General features: G+C 31.6%; 1 protein-coding gene across 2 annotated transcripts; it reads left to right on the forward strand.

The window, feature by feature from the left end:
- Window positions 1-175: 175 nt before the first annotated feature.
- LOC105227213 (transmembrane protein 64) lies at window positions 176-16,867 on the forward strand. 2 transcript variants are annotated; one of them, XM_011206451.4, is made up of 5 exons: window positions 176-498; window positions 630-2,421; window positions 8,260-8,383; window positions 14,570-14,731; window positions 16,086-16,867. In XM_011206451.4, exons 2-5 carry the CDS (start codon window positions 1,418-1,420, stop codon window positions 16,200-16,202), a joined length of 1,407 nt encoding a protein of 468 aa, XP_011204753.2. In that variant the 5' UTR covers window positions 176-498; window positions 630-1,417; the 3' UTR covers window positions 16,203-16,867. The 2 variants fall into 2 exon arrangements, with proteins under 2 accessions (XP_011204753.2, XP_049315368.1); XM_049459411.1 differs by having other exon boundaries at window positions 176-2,421.
- The last annotated feature ends 726 nt before the right edge of the window (window positions 16,868-17,593 follow it).

Raw genomic sequence — 17,593 nt, forward strand, 5'->3', positions numbered from 1 at the left:
TACAACATCTCACTAAAAATATCATATATATTAAATATCGTTAAGTATTTGCCAGTGTTATAAAACCACCCTAAAATTTATTTTTATTCAACACACTGAACACCGCCTAAACAGCTGTTTTTTGTTGTTTATATATTCCTATTCGCAAGAAATAAAAAGCACAACAACAATAGCGAAGAAAGTCAAATTCAGTTGCTTGAATAAATCGAATGTGAGAAGATAATAAAAGCGGTTAAACTTTTGTAGTTAATAACAAGTAAAAGTTGATTTCAATACGCCTAGTTTGCAAAAACAACAAAAATAATGTGCAAATTGAAATAATAAATTCATATTTATGTCGGAAGAGTGTTTTTTAACTGATATTTTGTTAAAAAAGCAGCAAAATAAAGTACATAAAGTATCGAGATTGACAACGGGACCAAAAACGGAGATTATTTTGCGCAATGTTGGTGCATCCTTTGAGTGTTGCATTGTGTGTTTGTTTGGTTTCTTATTAATGTAATTAAATCTTCTGCAAGATTATTGTGTGATTTTGAAATTAAAAAACATGGCATTTTAAAGCTTGGTTTGCCAGCTAAAATAAATTGTGCGATACGAAAATTAATTTTGTAATAATTTACGTGTTACAGCATGCTGGTGTTTCGATGTAATCGACTCATTATAAAATCAATCTGAAGTTATAAGACGCAACTAAACTTGATACTTGAGTTGCTGTGATAATTGTCTTATAAACGTAGAAATACAAAAGGCATGTGTGTGCATATTTATTTGTATGTGTATGTGTTTAAACGCTGCTATTGCATTCGCAAAAGAAAGTGAATTGGAAACGTTTTGAGTGCTTCTTGGCTGTGCACAAATTGTGACGAAAGAAAAAGCGAAACAAAGGCTGTTGTGGAAAGCAAAACAAAAATACATAAAATAAATAAATAAAAAAGTCAGGGCCGTCTCCCATCGACGCAAAACGTACAGGCCTTCGCAGGCGCAGCGCAGATGGCAAGCCACAGACAGATACAACACAATACAAACATATTTACAAGTAAATAAATATATAAACATCAAGCGAGGTGTGCGCACCAACGGAGGCTGCGTATGGCTTTGTTTTGTATATGACAGCACTGCGCTAAATTGAGTGAAATATGAAAATTGACATGTTTTCGTTTTATAAATAAAACCAATTAGATGTCAGTATTTCGTATGAAACCGGCGCGGTATTTCAAGAATTCGTACAAACACATTTCTTTTCATAATTTTGCTTGACATATTCTCTTCTTGCTCAGTTGAGTTGTTTTCAAAAAATAAATGCATAATTCAGTACTCCAATTGGCGTAAACATTCCAACATACAAATGTATATATGTATGTATGTGTGACCACATATAACCAAAAATTAAACTAATTCCCAAATAAAAAACAAAAACATGAATGCGACCTTGAACTTTAACGCGATTACATCAAGTGGGCGGCCACAATGGTCACTGCATCAGCCAAACAAAAACAGCAAGGCGGCATACTACAGCGTACCCCAAGTTGTCACCCACACCACAACAGCGACAACAAGCAGACATAACGCCCAAAGCGAAAGTGATAACGAAGAAAGAACGGAGAATGCATACGAGCGCACTAAAGATTCCTACACTTGTAACAGCACACCTACCCGCGCGCCGGCAAACTTCTTCGACGACGACCGTGTACTTTTAGAAAGTGCTTACCGTTCCAGCGCCAACTATAATGCATTTCCGCCAAAGTCTTTGCATAAAAGTAACAGTTATAGCGGTAGTATACGCCCCAAAACGATCGTGCTCAAACAAAATTACCCCAATGGACGCATTGCTACTAGTCTAACGGACGATGAAATTGTCAGCAGCAGTTATAGGGGGATAGTGTATGCAGCGACCTCAACCAGCCTCGAACTCACCTCCAACACACTCAACAACTACGACAACGATGCGACCGTCGATCTTGACGACGAAAACGATCTGCTTATGCCGCCAACTGCTAACGCCTTCGGCGGCGTTGACGCCAGCTATAGCAGCAGCGCAACCGGTACACGTCGCAATACACGTGGTGCGATTAAGGCGCGCAATCGCAATTGGTGTAGTCGGAAAATTGTCATTGGTTTCCTCTTGTTGCTGCTCGCAATTGTAGCATTTTTATGTTTTGCCTATCTGACGCGTGATTACACAAAACAATTTCTGCTCTGGATCGAAATGCAAAATCCCTGGGTCATAGTGTCGATACTGTTGGTCTCGTTCATGGTGGTCAGCTTTCCAATAATAGTTGGTTACTTTGTGTTGATGCTTACTTCCGGTTACCTGTTTGGCGCCATAAAGGGCATCCTGATCATTATAACGGGCGCTAATGTGGGTATAGCCATTGTGCATTGGACTGTGCGTAGTTTCCGACATCGCATCCCAATTCATAAGTAAGTAATGGCCCTTGAAACTAAGAGTGATGTGTCTAGATAAGTAAATTAATGCTCAAGTACCGAAAACAACTTTGATCAACACTTAAATAACATTATTTTGTTCAACGCTTTTGGAAAAAAAACTAATTTTCCACCTTACATTTCATATTCTCTAACGCTATAAAAATCTTTTTGATTGCACTATAGATTATATCAATAATTAATTAATATTTCTTTCACCACATTCAACCCTTATGTCATCATGTCAACACGCTACACTTTAGTTTTGTAATTCATCAAGTAATATAGCAATTGTTTACTATTTAATTACACACCACTTCAACAAGGAGTTTCCGTGACATTCAAAGTCGAGGACATCACCTTCAACAGCAGTTAACCATTGAATAAAAAAACCCAATTGTAATGAATATTAGATTAGTACGTGCGGTGTTTACAACAATGGCAGGATAGGACTTAGAATATTACCACAAGTTTGTGAACTGATATGGTATACAAATCGTTGGAAAATGAAAGAAATAAAAAGAAAAAATGTTGCTGAGTTTTACACAAACCAAAGTAAGCAGTAATATTAGAGGCAACGTTATATACATGTAGACTAAGGCCCATAAAATATCTGCTAATGAATGAAATATGCCAATAGTTTTCGAGTGATTATTTAATTGCAGGGAATTCCCAAGAGTTTTCGAATCTCGGTCCAATGTTTTTTGGCTTTACGACCGATATTTGAATTTATTGTATCCCTAATGTTTGATCTGTTCCACCTTCCAAACCAAGCTCTCACTTTTTTACTGACTAGCTTTTCTCCGTCCATTTTTATGGCTTTACGGCAGATATTTGCTTTTATAATACTTCCAAGGTTTGATCTGTTCTACCTCTTAACTAAAATTCATCACTTTTTCACTGAAAAGGTTTTTACGATCGCCATGAAGCAGTTTTTATACCTCTATACACAACATACATTGGATTTAACGTGGATACCTAACGTCGACAACCTAACCCCTGGGTGCACAGCAGATCAACACAATACCTTGTTCAATGTCCCAAACAATGCAAGCATTATTTTCTACCAATTGCTAAGGTGATGTGGACAACTAATTCCACCTTGGTTGAGTTCAAGGCCCATCTCAACCCTCTGCCGTACTTTGGTTCCGACAACAGGCCGCAATGTGACTTCACATAGTCAGTGCTACCGTATTTGAGTTTAAACCATAGCAACCACAAATGTCCCCAAAGGACTGACCTCGATGAGCAGATTGCAGCGAACTCCAAGTGCTTAATGCTCTCTGTGGTACCATAATAAAGACTCTGATCAGGCCTTGTAGGCGAAGCTGCTTCCGTTAGAGCACCCATTCAATGCAGGACTGAAGGCACTTGTAGCTTAACTTCAAATATCTTTTCATTACTAGTCCGTCTATCTGTATTTCGCGAACTGGTCCCCCTGTTTTTGAGACATCAACCATCAATTTTGTGCATGTCCTTTTCGCTTCAACAAACTGCTGACTTGTCGGATTCGCTGAGTTTTTTAGTTCACAAGGTGCCGTCACAAAATTTGGCATGGAGTATTTTCCAAGATAGCACTGTAATTTTAAAGAAATTGCTCAAATCGGACCACTATAGCGTTTAGCTGCCATGGAAACTGATCGATCCAACTCAGGTCCTTGTATGGAAAACTTTTTCATTTGACGAGATATCTTCACGAAATTCTTCATAGATTATTGTCCAAGATAACAGTACAATCTGTAAAGAAATCGTTCAAATCGGACTACTATAGCATATAGCTGCCATACAAACTGACCTATCAAACACAAGTACTTGTATGGAATCTCTCTATTTGTGTAGCGTATTATAGCTTCAGTGCAACCAAAGTTAACTTTTTTTCTAGTTTAAATTAAATTTTAGTTATTTTCAAACTTTATACTTTCAATTATTATATAATATTTTTCATGTGTATCTACTTATCGGCTCGCACACGCTTAGATATCAAATAAAGTATTTTTCATTGTAGTCTTATGATATTATATCCATTAGTATCCATATATTTGCACACGTTTCATAGCAGTTGTTACCAAGCAGTTTCGTTAGTAACGTGCTTACCACCCCCACCCTTCCTCAACGCCAGGTATTAAAGCGTACACACATGTGTTGTTTACCCCAGCGATTTGTCCGCTAAACGGTGTTATTGTTATGTCTGTCTGTCAATTACGATCAACAAGAAATTAAATGAAATAAATAAGGTCTGCTGCAGTAGCTGTCGGCCTACACTAACATCAAGCGCTAATGGGTGATTTTTACTATGCATACGTCATATATTGTAGTACACAATAGAATTGGAAATCACCGCCACCGGTACCTTTTTACAAATGTATGAATGCATTGAAATTGTATATTCTCCGTGTTACCGACATCATCAATTATTCTATGCAAATGGGCACTAGTTTTGTATAGTGTGTAGGTACACGCGCCTATTTCGCTATACTAGCGGGTCAAGCGCTTGAATTAACTGCTGACCCAGTTTCGAACTGAGTAATTGTGCAATGCTCTAAACAACGCCTGTTTGAACCGGTGATAACTGCGATACAAGTTCAAAAGCTCGCATACATAGGTATTTTTTATTTGAAAATACAGCAGATATCATAAATTTGCGTTTACCGTTACTGTAAATGGCTGATATGGATACTTTTTACCCTCACATCACCTTCCCTAAATTTTGTATATCACTTTTTTTTATTATTCATTAAACTTTTTGTACCTAAACTGCTATTTAGTGTCATAAAAGCAAAATCGATAAGCTTTAGGCCTCATAAAAATGTTATCATCAATGGACTTCTGTTTATTGCGCTCAACTGGCACCGATGGCCATATTTCACATTCATTGAGCCATTAAAAATATTCTACTTTGGTCTACATTTTACCACTACATTTCTACCACTTGACAGTTTAAACGTCATACTTAAACGAGATATGACGATAGTGAGGTTATGGTCGCACAGCTACACATCATAGATCAGAGCTAACTTATAAAATGTAGGACTAATACAAATTTTCAAGGAATTTTGAGGAAAAATAATTTATAAATTTTTCTACTTCTCCTTTGGCACCGCAATCGTGGGCCGAGAACACAAAACTTCGCCAGTTGTCTCTTTTGCGAGGTCAAGAACTAAGTTCTACCATTGAATGCAGGCTCCCCTGCTTCCGTTGTCTACGCCTGATCTCCAATTGAATAAGCTTTTTGCTACAGCAGTACTACATGACCTAGACCTCTTAAAATTCGTGGTCCCACCCATCAGATAGCCTTAAAGACCTAGCGGTGAACATTTCTCTCGAATACTTCAAGGCGTTTCTCATTTCGCTTCCTCATCGTCCACGTTTCTGCTTCGTATAGCACTAGCGCATTCGTTGGGTTTTTATGCACCTAACTAAGTATGTCTATATCTCGTGGAGCTCGTAAAATTCGTGTCTCCAACCACCGAAGTGCTCCAAGGACCTTGTGAAGACCAATTCTCTCGAATGATCCAAGGTATTTCTCATTTCGCTTCCTCATCATCTACGTTTCTGTTCCGTATCGGGAGTGATAAGAGACTAATAGATCGTAATTTTTGTTCATCGAGAGAGTGATCTGCTTCTCAATTGCATAAAGTAACACTGCTTGGCAAGAGTTATACTTGTTCTTCAGGCTTAGGTTGTTGGTAGTATTTATACTGGTTCCGAGATAAAGTCCTTCACTTTTTTCAAAATTATGGCTACCAACAGTGACATACATAGTTTGTCTCATGCGAGGAATCTTTTTGTGTGTAGCCTCCAGATACTTTGTCTTGCCCACGTTCACCACAAAACCAACTTCTTTCACTGCTGTTTCTAAGCTGGTCAAGGCTGCGCTTACGGCTCTATGATATCAATATATTCTGCACCCTGGCAGTATTGTCCCTTTAGAGTAGACCATGCCACCGCCACACAACAGGCAATCAACCTTGATCCCACTTAGGGCTATTTACTCAAAAAAAAGATCGAAAAAAGGAGTCTTGGTTAAGTTGAAAAGAACTTAACTGATAGATGGCTGCTAACCAGACATTGAGAAAACAGCTCTTAGTAAATCAAAAAAGCAAAGAACAAGCAGCACATCTCTATCTCGAGTACTGTTCTATAAATAGCTCGTATGATCTTATCTTTGCTTATCTAAATTAGTCTATATATATTTATTGATATTTACAATATTTTCAAACCCGACAAGTTGGTTTTGTTATGTAGAAATATAGGTTGTTCGAGTACAGTAAACAGTTGTTATAATCATTAGGTGATATATCACGATACTGTTGTTAATTTCGACACCCAAGCAGCTTATTTAATGTTATCGTTCAATGTCAATTTACACACGCTTTCAGTTATAACAGCTTTTATCTCTATTATTTCTCTTGTTTTATTTGCTTTGCGAAATTGTATGTGTGCGGAACATGATAAAAAAAAAGGCACGCGATCAATCATTTCAGAAGTTAGCACTTGAAATAATGATTTAATCAGTTTATATAATGACACACTGTGAAGAGAATGAACAATGCCAATAAAGTAATTGATTGTTTAAATATAGTATTGCTAATTATATAGCACTCTATATTTATATCATGAAATTTTTATATTGTACAATAAGAAATACGATTTTTAGTGGTTTTTTTCGGAGAGGACACCACCCTGCGGAGCCCCTTGTTAAATTTTTGTCAATTTAGAGTTTTTAGCTCGAAACAGTACGGATGATTGTCGTAGATTTTTCGATGTCCTCAGCATTGTGTGATTGAGTGGTCAAAAGCTTTTGACTAGACCAACGCTTCGAAGATTGTCCTCTCGCAGGGTGGTTTTTGGTTGAGACCATGAACTAGCTGGACGTTTATGACGTTAAGTGCTGTGGTGGCGCTGTGCACTTTTCAAAAGCCATGCTGGTTTGCTATTTTTTGTTTCTTAAGTTGTCGCCCGTTCGAAACAGCAAGTCCTTCCCTACAATTTCCAACCTAGATGAACCACATTCCTACCACTATGGGGTACTATTTGGAGTGTTAGAGTGTCTGTCTAAATTTTGTCGCTTCTGGAGCGAGTAGTGGCACTATTCTTCCGATTTTCCACACATCGGGACTATCGCTATTGATAGACGCTGTATGTTCAAAATTTAGCAAATTCATTTATTTATAAGAAACTAGAAAAACCACAGATTGCCTCAGTTTTTAAACCGCAAAAACACTGGAAGCAGTTGAAAAATCAGCATGAAAATAAACAAATCAAAGCGATTTTAAACCATTTGAATTGCCTATTCATTAATTTTTCTTTCAATTTTCGTATAAGTAAACAAATGTTGTTCCAAAAAACACCAAAAAAAATCTTACTAGAACTGAACTTTCCTTTATATTCTATTTAAGCAACTACTTGTACTATTTACATATCATCAGCTAAAATGCAAAATAACAAATCATCAAAAAGATCGAAATTGATTTTTTATTGCTTGCGATTCACTACATCATATTACATATACTTATGTGGCATACAATTTTCAGCTTCCGCTGTCAGATATAATCACTAGATAACCATTTTATAACCACTAGATAACCATTTTATAACCAATATATAACCATTTTATAACCAATATATAACCATTTTATAACCAATATGTAACCATTGTATAACCATTGTATAACCATTTTATAACCGAAACTAAAATTTTGTTTTAATGTGAGTGGTTTCATTATATCGCTTTTCCTTCCTGCCAACTTATGAAAAGTGATGTTACGTTATTTTGCATTTTAGGTGACGATATACACATGTTTTTATTACAACAATGTTTCATTACTTTTTCAGAATAATTAAAAATGAGACTGCACGCGCTATACTGCGCGTCATATCGGGACCAAAGGCCTTCAGAGTCGTGCTCTTTACGCGCTTAACGCCCATTCCGTTTGGCGTGCAAAATATGATTTTTGCGGTAAGTCAGGAGTAACTGCACATTTTTACAAAAAAAAAAAAAATAATAATGCAAATATAAATACTTATGTATGTGCACACACATAGTCGCACAACAACCACGCCCAGAACCGCTAATAAATGTTCTTACTTTTTTCTGTTGATTGCCACATGCACGCACGCGAGTTGTGGGGGGTGTGGGGCAGCCGTTGGCAAATCAAACATCTGTAATTTTTGTAATTTCCATGCAGATAATTTTTTTTGCTTTCTTACTTCCAATGTCTGCATAGGTGTGTGTGTATGCTTTTGCGGCTAGCCACAATTAAACATGTGTGCGCCATATAGAAATTATAAAAAATTATGTGTTTGTATTGCTGTGTGTGCGTGTATGCGTTTCTCGTGGCTATAATTTAGTGCTTTGTTTAATTTATAACAATAATTTTCGATTTTTCTCCGCTTCTGCACAAAATTCATATTTAAACTCGAAACATATGCGCCCCATATTCACATGATATATTTATAGATATATAAAGACACATACATATGTACATATGTACATATGGTATAAATATGTATCTCTGGATATAGACCACGCTGTGGAGCAAAACAATGGCACTGAAGCGCTGTTCGCTTTACTGCCAGTTGGGGAATAGCATTAACACTTACAGTACTACGCACAGTGGTGCAGTTATTGAAAAATTTTGAATAAAAAAAAAATTAATAAATATAATTAAAATGATAAATGCGTATTTTTGAAATATATAATATTTTTCTTAGTTTTAGAAAAAAAAATATGAAATATTAAATATAATTTTAAAAATGTAAAACTGCTCCACTATTATTTTTTAACGCTGAACTAGTCTTTCAGTTTTTGAGATATCACTTTGAAATTTTGTACACGCCTGTTTCTCCCAAATATGCTGTTGATTTGTCGGAACCGCCGATATCGCTGCCATACAAACCGAACGATCGAAATCAAACTCTTATATGAAAAACTTTTTTATTTGACGAGTTATCTACACGAAATTTTGCAGGAATTATTGTCTAAAGCATTGCTACAATCTCCGAAGAAATTGTTTAAATCAAACAACTATAGCATATAGCTGCCATACAAACTGAACGATCAAAAAAGAATTATTGTATGAAAAACTTTTTTATTTGATGAGATATTTTCACGAAACATAGCATAATCGGACCACTATAGCATATAGCTGCCATACCAAGTGCAACTTCAAAATCACATTTTTCTATGAAAACTGTTTTATTTATGAAGGGTATTCTAGCTTCGTGACTGCCGAAGTTAACTTTTTTTTTCCTTATTGGAGAACATTAGTTTGTAACTTTTTTTTCATTTTCGAAACACTGCCACCAATATTTCAATTGAGTTTATGTGTCTCGCTCTTATCAACAATTTCACACTGATTGTAGAAAATCATCACCTTTCAACTGATCAGCAATAAAAAGAAGCGTCAAATGATCAAACACACGAAAAAAGAATTCTCTAATGAATGCTTCGCGCATTTTTCTCGAGGTTAATAAAAAGCACCAAAAAAAATTATTTCTTAAAACAAGCAATAAAAATGTCTCGCTGAAGGCTGTGGGTATATTCTTATTGTATTTCGCCCGATACCCCACATATAAAAAAGTATTTATACTTATATATACATCTATAAATATTATGTATATATTTTGTACAAAATTGTTGATAAAAATAAATTTCTATAGCAATTTCTTCCAATTAATGCATATGGACCATTTTATTGTGTTGTTTATTTGAAATTTATTTTGCATATCAATTGCTAATTGTTTATAGCTCATACTCGTTTGTTTAGTATATGTACAGATATCGACGTCAACCGCAACCTCTTCGTCTGAATACATACATAAATATTCAAATATACAAGTATTGTTTATAAACAATAAATTTCCGTGTGGTTGCAGGCAGCTTTTTTGACTTTTATTGAAGCGCAGTCATAAATTTTTACAACAGTGTAGGGAGGCTACATGTTTTTCAGAAACGTCAAAATATTCTCTTAAGCGCGTGATATAAATAAATTCCATCGATTTATTTTCCAATCTATTCTCAAAGTTTAGAAAATAAATCGAAAATTCAAAAATTTTAAGATTGTTCAAAATATTTGCATATTCTTCTGAAAAAATTTTTTTAAAATTTTCTAAGAAAAAAATGTCAAGCTCTCAAACACCAGAAGGTCATAAAAATATTTGAAAAATATCGCGAATAACCTCGAAATTGTGTATCGTACTCTAACAGATTTGGCATGTTTTCTAAAAAACACAATTTTTTAAATAATTCCAGATATGTTTTTAATTTTTTCTTTTTAAACTTTAAACACCTAAAATCTTTACAAAAATTGTTGATGACATTTCAAAGAGTTACAAAAAAAAACAAAAAAAAAAACTGAATTATTATAAAAAATTTGAAAACTATAAAAAGTCTTAAGCTTCTGCTAATATTAAATTTACCAAATGTCCTGCGGAATTCGTCAATATTTTCCAAAATTTTAGATTTTTTGAAATACTCAAAAATTTTAAGACTTCAAAATTTTCAAATTTATTAAAATTAAAGCAAAAAAAAATTTTTAAAATTTTCAAAACTTATAAATTTTTTTAAAAATTCAAAAAATAACAAAAACGTAAAAAAACATGAAAAATGTCGTAGTAATATTCTCTTGATTAGAGTCGACATTTTTAAGATTATTCAAAATTTTTAAGATTTTTCAATGAAAAAAAAATTTCAAAAACTTTCAAAATTTAATTTGATAGCAAATAATATAATATTATATTAATTAGATGTCGTTTTCATAATTTTTCTAAAAAGAAATTTTCAAAAAATTTAAAAAATAGTTCAATTTGATAGCAAAAACATTAAAAAATTTATAAAAATAGGGTTGAAATTTTTTTTATAATATTTTTAAAATTTTTCTAAGGAATTTTTTTCAATATTTTTTTTTTTGAATTTAAAGTAATTAAATTTGATAGCAGAAACGTTAAAAAAAAACTTGAAATATGACAAAAATTGTAATAATATAATATTATTTTAATTAAACGTCGTGCAATTTTTAAAATTATTCAAAATTTTTCAAAATGTTCAAGATTTCTCAAATTTTTCCGAGAAAAAAATTTCAAAAAGTTTTCAAAGTTTCAACATTTTTTTTTTTAATTACAAAAAATTTCAAAAAGTTTTCAAAGTTTCAATATTTTTTAAAAATTTACAGTTCTAATATATGTACATATGTTTTCAAAACCTTAGAGTCTGCTTTAGTAGCACGTATCATGCCTATATTGGCTTACATCGCGAACTATCACCTCATTACGCTTTATAATACTGTTATAACAGCAATAAAAGCAAATACTAACAAATTAAATAAGAATAAAATCGTCGAGAATCTTAGCAATCGTGTAAAATTGTTAGGATTTATATTATAGTTTCATATGAACGTGATGGTATGAGTAGTTTGCAACTCATTAGCCAACAATTCAGCCAATATAGAGCAATTATGATATACTATACATACGCCTTTGTATATGTATATGTATGTATGTTTATAATAATATCTGTATATACTATGTACTTAAACGAAATCAATTACAGTTGGAAGTTTTACTTGTAATACTGACAATTAGCTAACTTTCCTCCTCAATAATAGTCGAATCGCTATGTGCATATACCTAAGCATGTGAATATTTCATTTATACATGCATTTGTAGTTGTCTTTGTCCATGTCATAAGTTGTGGCTCGTATAATGATTATTGCATTATAACTTAAGTACTGTATTTACTGCAATTAAATTATCATTAGATATGCAAACAGCCCGCAATCAGAAAGTATTGTCCTACAATCACACACACACATATGTATGTATGTATATAATGTATATACATGTAAAATAAATATGCGATTTAAATTTGTCAAACTCGTTTAACTTTATTTGAAATCTGGATTGTTGCTATCCCCAAACATGTTAAGAAAATAAGTAAACTCAAGTTGTGCGCCAATTTCGTAAACAAACAACAAAGCGAAGCGGGTGAGTGCAATAAGCCGAATGCCTTATCGCTGGCTTACTTAGTAACTCTACTTGCAATTTACGCTCCGCTGATTACTTAAGAAATTTTTGCGCAGGAAAAACGAGCTTTAACTTTATCTATTTTGAAATTAAAGTTGACGCCACCAAATAATTGCGGGCTTACATATGTATATAGTATGTATGTATGTACAGACGTATATAGATAAATGGATATAAGTATTTAAAAAAATCGATATTTCATTTATTTTTGGCCACGAGCAAGGAATTCATTTCACTTATCGCGAGCAGTAAGAGAAAAGTTATGAATTTGAAAATTTTATGGCTTAAGTGAAGTGTATGTTGACTTCGGCATGCGATACAATTTCTTGTATTGTAGTACTATATACTACATACGAGTATAATAGTAATAGTGTATCAGTATGCGGGGTTCATGAAAACTTTATTTTTGTAAGGACAACATTTTTATTTGAAGAGATATCTCCACGAAATTCGACATACACTATTGTCCAAAGCAACGCTACAATCTACGAATAAAGTTTTCAGATCGGGCCACTATTTTATATAGCTGCCATACAAACTGAACGATCAAAAGCTACAATCTTCAAAGAAATTTTCACAAATCGTGCCACTATATTATATAGCTGTCTAATAGCTTATATAGCTAACTAAACAATCAAAATCACCTTTTTTACTTATGGAAAACTTGGTTAATTCTCAAGGTTGTTTTAGCTTCAGTGCGACCAAAGTCAACGTTTTTCTTCTTTAGACTAACATTTGCATGCGGAAATGGTGGCAATTAGCGCAACTATTTCCTTAATTTGAAATAATTGACTTTTACTAGACTTTGAACATTTGTGCTTATCGGAGGCACAAAGTAATGAAATTGTAACTTTCAATAATTTTTTGTATTACTTTTAGTTCATTTCGTTTAAAGTACATTTTTTTGTTTAGTTTATTTTCCAAAATTGTTTATTTTTTTAATATTATTATATTTTCTTATATTTTTTTGTTACAATTTTTTTTTTTTTATATAATTTTTTATTTGATTTTTTATATTTTATATTAATTTTTTTTCTGTTATTTTTTTTTTTTATTTTTTTTTTAATAATTTTTATTTATTTATTTTTTTTAAAATTTTTCTTAATTTTTTTTTTTTTATATTTTTTTTTGAATTAATTATTATTTTATATGCGATTATAAAATAATTATAAGCATTTTAGTAAATTTTACATTTTCTAAATTTTATTTTTTCCCCAGAAACTAACTTTTAAGCTTTTTATCAAAACTGTGCATTCTGTATAATAATTAAATTTTTTTTTTATAATAATTTTTTTATTTTTTTTTTTATTTTTATTTTTTTTTTTTTTAATATATTTTTTTTTGAATATTTTATATATTTTTTTCTTTTTATCAAAAATTTGCATTCTTTTTGTAAAAATTTAAAATTTCTTCTATATAATAATTATTTATTTATTTAGTTTTTTTATTTTTATTTTTATTAAATAATTTTACTTGCATAATTTTTTTTTATTTATATTTAAATTTTTTTTAATTTTACTAAAAATTTTATTTATATAATTTTATATTTTTAGTTAAAGGAATTTTGTAAATATTTTATTTAAATATTTTCCAGAATTTTCTTGTCTAAATTTTTTTTAATTGTTTTTTTTTCTTTTTGTAAAAATTTTAAATTCTTTTTAAGTTATCAAACATTTCCATTCGTTTCGTAAAAGTGTCAATTTTTCTCCGCAAATAATTTATTATTTTTTAATTTTTTTATTATAATTTATTATACTACCGATGCGACTGTAAATGACAAGCAAAAAATAATTACAATGCTTTGTGTTGCCATAAACACCATTTGCATACCAATTTTCGGTGACAAATAAGTTAGATAGTGTGTGTGTGTGTTTGTGTGAGCGTGTGTGCTGTGCCATTGACTATACCGCCTTTTTTGCAATTATGAAGTGGTAAAATTGTCTTTTTATTTTCTCGGATGTATCGGTAGGTTTTCGTGTTTCATTTTCGTTTTGTCCCTAGTTATGGCAACAACATGCGATACAAACAAGTTGTTCCTGCAATCAGCTGCAAACCGCTTATTCGTGCAATTTTCTGAACTAATTACCGTTATTTACATTTTTGAAATATTTACTTCATTTAGGTTAGTACAATTAACCCACGTGTCTATCACACGGCCTCACTTATAGGACTGCTGCCGGCGCAGATTATCAACGCGTATTTGGGCTCAACTTTGCGTTCAATGCAGGAAGTGCTTAGCAACCATGGCACGGCGGTGACAGGTTACATCAGTTTCGGACTGGAGGTGAGGATTTTTAAAGTTTCTTTATATATTTAATTAAACTGTTAAGAATTTTAGCGGCAAGTTTTGAGTTACACTAAACACGTTTGGTGTATAAGTCAACTCAGTTTGTTCGATAGACTTAATGACCGATTTGAAATCTAAATTATTTCACTGCTAAAGTCATTAGCATTTTAATTGCTTCAATGCCTAATAAAATACATGTTTACATATATGTTTTTATATGTATGTATGTATTTTTGCATATATGATTATGCAACTAGCATGTGGCCCTGCTCCGCGAACCGTTCTCAAATATCAATTATTCCATATTATTACCTAAGTTCCATATTAAGGCAGTTGTAAATCTTATATTATCTTCTCCTTGATAATTTCAAACCATAATAATCCGACATATACATATACATACATATGGTATATTATTGCGATAAACATTTTATATATTATACTCTGTGTCAAACACGAGCCCCACAATCGACATTCACAACTTTTTTTGTTTAAAAAACAAATCCATTTGAAGCAGCTGGATCAACATTGTTTACACAACATTTTTATACAAACAAATTGGCACCATGCTAAGTATATTTTGATCTATATATACATATACATGCAAAGTAATAAATCTAAATCTTTAATGCCTGCTTATCTGGCAGACAGTCTAACCAATTACACTTTGTAAAGCCAATTTGTCGAAATCGGGCAAGTGCAGTGCCCCTTAAATACAGTAAATTTATAAAATTCATGAATTTTCTTAACGCTGGATGAAATTCGCAAAATTTTATTTTAATTTTTCTGCAAAATAATTTTTCTGCAAAATAATTTTTCTAGTACTTTTCTTGCATTGTAATTATTTTCTGAGGTAAACAAAACAATTTGAGAACTCAGTGCAAACCAAACTGTTGTTGCGACTGCATATTAGTTGCGCCTGAAACTATGCTATTCAAACTGTTACCACAGCACTGCCGTTGAAAGAAAAAATTATGAATTAATATGAATATTATAAAATAATAAAAAAATATGCATTTATGAATATGTATATATAATATAAAAAAATGAGAATATATATGTATGTCAATACGAATAATAAAAATTTGTATGTTAAAATGAAAAAATAAAAATTATTTGTGAATATGAAAAATTAAAAAATATGTGTGAATACGAAAAATAAAAAATATTAAGTAAATATAAAAAATGTATTTAAATAAAAAAAAATTAAAAATTAAAAAAAAAATATGTGATAAAATTTAAATTTTCAATTTTCAATAATTTTTTGTATATAAAAACCATATTTTTTCTCAATAATTGTTATTAAAGCCCCTAGCTAACTTATATGTACCGCTCTTCTCTCCACTCTCAGGTCATTTGCGGTGTGGCGCTCATGGTTTGGGTTATACAAAAAGCGCGCAAGGAATTGGCTCAAACGCTACTCTCCGAAGTCGGCAACGATGGCAAACTGATCGAAATCGATGTGTGATTCTTGTACCATTATTTCATGTACAAACCAGCGGCATGTTAGTATGCGCTTCTAGCGCCGTCGAGCAGTATTCACTTTGCAATATGAATAACCACTAAATGCTCAAATCAAGCTCGAAAACCAAGGCTGGCTATTGCCAGCTTTAGGGTATGACTACTACATACTTCCTGTAAACGTTTGTGAAAACGTTAAACGCTCACTATTATATACATACATACAAATGAAAGACTATTTTATAAAAAAAAAAAAGAATTGCTCTCTTATTTTGAAAAGCAAATTATTTATGTATACTTTTTTTCGTTTTAGTTCGTAAAAACATACTTATGAAAATTGTTATATTATACAAAAAAAATTATAATTAGTAATAAAAAAATGAATATACGAGCATATTTTGTATATTTCGAAGTAAAGCCAAATTAATGTTGTGTATTTGTAAAAAAAAATCGCGTAATACATATAATTTTGTACATAAAAATGATATAACAATAATATATTAAATAGCAAGTAATCGTACATGATAGCAATAGATCTGCATTAAAGACAAGTATTAGCCAAAAATTATGCATAATACATTACGTTTAACGATTTATAAAAATATTTTTAAAAATATTTTTTCATAAAAAATGCGCTTAAATTTTTGATAGATTGCATTTTTTGTATTTTTTTACAAACAATGCAATTAATTTCGTATTTAAACAAATAAGTAGCATTTAAAAAAATTAAAAATTTAACTATTAGTCTATTTTGTTTTTATTGTAATACTTTTTTTGAATTTGAAAAACTGTCACACTCGCTTTTAAGCTTTCTCTAAATACAGTCTGAGTTTATGAAAAAACAACAAAACTGTGCCTATACCTTACATATATGTATGAATAATTAGCATATAATTTTAGCATTTCTGCGCTTTGAAAAACAGTTTTAAAAATATATTTTTTCTAATTTTTTGCCTTTGTATTTTTCCTTATTATTATTAACGATTTTCTTAGCTGCCAAAATGACACGTGATCATAGTTTCAGCTGCATATCAACATACATATGTATATTTGTAAATATGTACGTTTAATTATTATACCGAATATTTATATGGAGAGTGTTTAGTCAAGGTCTAAGCTGTTGTTAGATTTATAAAGCATTTTTGTAATGGAAAATACTATATTCGAATGTAGATGTTTTATATTCTAAGTTGTAGAATTGTTAGAAATAAACGTGAAATCTTGTCAGCCTAATAAAAATATGTATTTCTTAACAACAATTATATTTTCGAAATATTTTATTTATTTTTATTTTCATACACAAAATCACTTTAATCAGAAAATCATTTTTAGAGTAGCCGCATCCCGAGTAGCCGAGCAATACAAAGCAGCAAAAAAGAAGCTGAAATACGACATCGA

Source organism: Bactrocera dorsalis, chromosome 5 (genome assembly GCF_023373825.1).
Source record: "Bactrocera dorsalis isolate Fly_Bdor chromosome 5, ASM2337382v1, whole genome shotgun sequence".
Lineage (NCBI taxonomy): Eukaryota > Metazoa > Arthropoda > Insecta > Diptera > Tephritidae > Bactrocera > Bactrocera dorsalis.

Coding starts and splice junctions, on each gene's coding strand:
- LOC105227213 (XM_049459411.1), top strand. CDS start 1,418: ATGAATGCGACCTTGAACTTTAACGCGATTACATCAAGTGGGCGGCCA. Junction 2,422..8,259: donor CATCGCATCCCAATTCATAA/GTAAGTAATGGC, acceptor TTACTTTTTCAG/AATAATTAAAAATGAGACTG. Junction 8,384..14,569: donor TGCAAAATATGATTTTTGCG/GTAAGTCAGGAG, acceptor TACTTCATTTAG/GTTAGTACAATTAACCCACG.